The 3,736-nt window shown below is 35.8% G+C and overlaps 1 protein-coding gene across 1 annotated transcript; it reads left to right on the top strand.

The window, feature by feature from the left end:
- Window positions 1-2,361: 2,361 nt before the first annotated feature.
- LOC107869237 (ethylene-responsive transcription factor 11-like) lies at window positions 2,362-2,664 on the top strand. Its single transcript, XM_016715786.1, has one exon. The coding sequence runs from the start codon at window positions 2,362-2,364 to the stop codon at window positions 2,662-2,664; it is 303 nt and encodes a 100-aa protein (XP_016571272.1).
- Window positions 2,665-3,736: the final 1,072 nt, after the last annotated feature.

Here is a 3,736-nt window from a genome sequence, read left to right as displayed (position 1 = left end):
ATACCGAGGCTGCTGGATTTACTGAGGTAGATGACAATCCAGTTGAGGGTGGGCCTTCTGAAACCCAGCCTTCTGATGCAGCTGGTATATCCAGTACTCCTGCTCCCTTCCAGACTACAACACCATTCCCATCAACGTCCAGATCAGCTCTAGCTGGCTGTATGATAGTGCAATTGATGGAAAAGGGAGTACATCCCTGGGTTGATAAAAGACTGAAAGAGCAAAGTAGGAAGATATAAAAGAGGTTGGATGGTTTTGAGCTGAGCATCACTCGTCAGCTTGAAGGTTTTCAATCCCCTGACGTAGCGGGAGTCAAGGCTGAGGTAGATGAGTTGCAGAAGCTGTGTTTTCGAGATCAACCCAATGTTCATATACCATTAGGAAATCATAACCCTCAAGAATTAGGTGTAAACCGCATATTTGGGCTAAAATCAAGCTCTCAAGCAATTTGTGATTTTGGTCAAATAATCAAGAAATTAAAGCTTGAAAATAAAGGATTCATACCTTAAATCTGTTGTTAATCACAAATATATATGTTAATCAAGCTTCTAACTCACCCCCAAGAATCAATTTGAAGTTAATATATCATTTTAAAGCTTCTTGGGATTAACGGAGAGTGAAAATGGGCAATTTCGCGACCAAGGGGGCTATTTATCGTACCTTGGTCTCGGATAAATGGGATTCGCGAGGTCAAAACTTATGTTTGACCTCCCAGACTCATTCAGACTCCGTTTTCACAAATGACCTATGTAATCTCACTAAATTTGATGATCCAGACATATTGGTGAAGTCATATTTTCTATTGGAGATTGTTTAGGCCACTTATGGGTCCCACACTCATCTCTTTCAATTTTTCAACTTTTCGACCAACGGGTCAAAATAAGCTCAGGTGTAGTGAGATCCGAACCAAGAGTATACCTAGTCTAAAATTGATATTTTAGAGTTGTTGGCACAGTTGAAATTCACATTCGAGATCGATTTACTGAGTTTTTGCACGGTGACCATTTGGAACCAGCAAAGACTTCTTAACGGAGAATTGGTTCTAAAAATCAAACAAACTGACCGGTAACCGAACTATCGGTTCCAACAAGTCATAATTGGCTTGGGTCATCTATAGAAAAGCTCTAACGGCGAATATAAATGAAATTACGGAAAATAACCTGGAGGGTCATTACAGTATATTAGACCTAAGATACTTGAAACTTTATTTCTTCCAGAAGACATATGTGTATCAGATCTCACCTCCACATCATTCTCATGTGTTACTTCACTGAATTTTCCCTTCAAGTATTTTAATCTTGTCCTCAAACCTTTATCTTGACATTAACTCCATTCCAAGCTTGTATGAGGAACTGTTCTTCTTTAACATCATATTATTACATAATGTATTACGTAAAGTACAATTATTAATTGTTCCTATCTCAAAGAAATACAATGTATAGTCCATACTTAATGAATTGTTGGAATTCTCTTCTTTAGTTCAAAATAAGTGAATTTTCAATGTAATGATAGAATTCTTTCCATATTTACCCTTTTTTTAATGAAATTATTAACTAATTTATATTTTCTAGAAGAATATTTTGAGAATATCAAAAAGGTAATAGTAAATAATAATCTTTAATTTATGTCCTTAAATTTTATTTCTTAATGAATATGATATATCCTAAAAATTCACTTAGTATAGACTAAATTAAATATATATTTTTTCATAACATAATTCTATGATGGGTAAGAAAAATAATTACTGCCTGATTTGATGTTTCCTACAAAAGGTGAAATAATAAAACATCAAACCCAAATTGAAAAATAGCATTTGCCATTTATTAAAATAAACTATCTAGATATCAGGTTTGTTGTCAAATCTTAAGCTTGACCTCAACTCCACTGCAAGACTCGTCAATCAGAATAATATCATTTATATGGACAAATATTAACATTCATAAATATTTGAGATTACTAATATCACAAAACTTGATTTGTTTAAGAAAAAATATTAGTAATAATAGTAATAATGTCATGTCACATTTGGCTCCCATACTTTATATACTTCCCTATTTAAGCAGTTCTTTCTCCTTACATTTATCTTATCCTAATGACTTACTCAAATTTCTTTATATCATTATTACTATAATATTATGGAAAAATAAATTAATTTCTATAAATAAAGAAAAATCTTATATATATATACATAGAGACTAGAGAGAAATATTTAGTTATTTTTTATTAATTTACAAGAGTAAAAACGGCGCCCAAGCAAACATGTACAACTGCGGCAAAGGTGGCAAAAGAGAAAGGAGGAGTTGAGAAGAAGGTGCATTACCGAGGAGTACAGAAGAAGAGGGGGAGATACGGGGCGGAGATATGGGATCGAAGAGAAGAACAAATGTTTGGTTAGGTATGTCTGACACTGCGGAGGAGGCAGCACAACTGTATGACAATGCGGCGATTAAGCTCCGGGGTGCCAAAGCGAAAATCAATTTCCCAACTTCGACAAATGATGTGAATCGGAGGTCCAGTCATATCACGGCTATTGAAGCAACAAATGTTGTGGATTTGGCGGAGGCCAAGGTGAAGGTAAAGAAGTCAGATTCTTCATCTGTAAAGCAAAAAATTAAGCGTATTGAGATCGATTTGAATCTCCCTCCTCCAACGGAAGACATCTGAATAATGTAAATACATATATTAGTCCTTCCACATGACTTTTGAGCAGAAATGCCTTATTTTTTAAAATTTTTAACTCTTTTTTTTTTTTTTTTGGGTAAATTAGCTCTCAAGGTTTGATTGAGCTATATTAAGTTGCCCTTGTTCACTCGAATTTTGATGTTAGGTCTGTCAGTAATATCATTCTTTAATATGGATAAAATTTTAGAAGGGAGATAACATACCAAGATGCTTTACTTAACCTATACTCTAAATATTTTGTCTTGCTCCTGTTCAACTTAATCTCTCTTAGGATTTTTTGTCAAACCTCAATCTTGACAATAACTCCACTCATCGAGAAGAACTATATATGTCAGTTACAAAGAACATCTACCTTGACATCTAACCTTGTATTCACTGAGTTAATTCATTTATTCTCTTTTATTCATTTGTTAAGCATAAATAGGTTGTATTTTAAGTTGTAGATCTCCACCATGAAAGCTTCCCCACCAGGGAGACCTTGTCTCACAGAGGGATTGACATCACTCCTTCTTACCAGGTTTGCAACCACCCCCTTGAGAACCTCCACCACCTCTCCTTTGGCTGCAACAAAGCCAAGACCCTTTGGCTTGACCTTATCAATCATTACAAAGGCCCCACTTTCATTCCACTTGACTGCTTTTCTCCTTCCAACTGGGAGAACACTTGGACAAACCTCAGGAATACCAACTTTGACAACAATATTCCTTGGTCTACCCTTCTTCCTACTACCTTTGGAACATTTGGAAAATCAGAAACAATAATGTTTTTAACAACAAACGAACTTTTCCCTTATTTAAAGATGCTTATGCCGACGCATTGAGTTTTTCCACTTGAATTCGCACACTAACGCCATCCCTCGCAACACTATCTCTGTGTGCTTGTCCCATCCCTAAATAAATTCCTTCAAATTGAATATTGATGGATCTTGCATTGAGAATCCTGGGAAAGGGGGCATAGGGGGAGTGGTAAGGAACTCCAGGGGAGAGTGGGTTCTAGGCTTCCTCTAAAGCTTCATGCATGCCACTAATAATCTCATGGAACTCCTTGCTCTGAG

This window comes from Capsicum annuum, chromosome 4 (genome assembly GCF_002878395.1).
Source record: "Capsicum annuum cultivar UCD-10X-F1 chromosome 4, UCD10Xv1.1, whole genome shotgun sequence".
NCBI classification, from domain to species: domain Eukaryota; kingdom Viridiplantae; phylum Streptophyta; class Magnoliopsida; order Solanales; family Solanaceae; genus Capsicum; species Capsicum annuum.
Note: the sequence above shows the minus strand (reverse complement) of the source record. Positions and strands in the feature narration are given on the sequence as shown.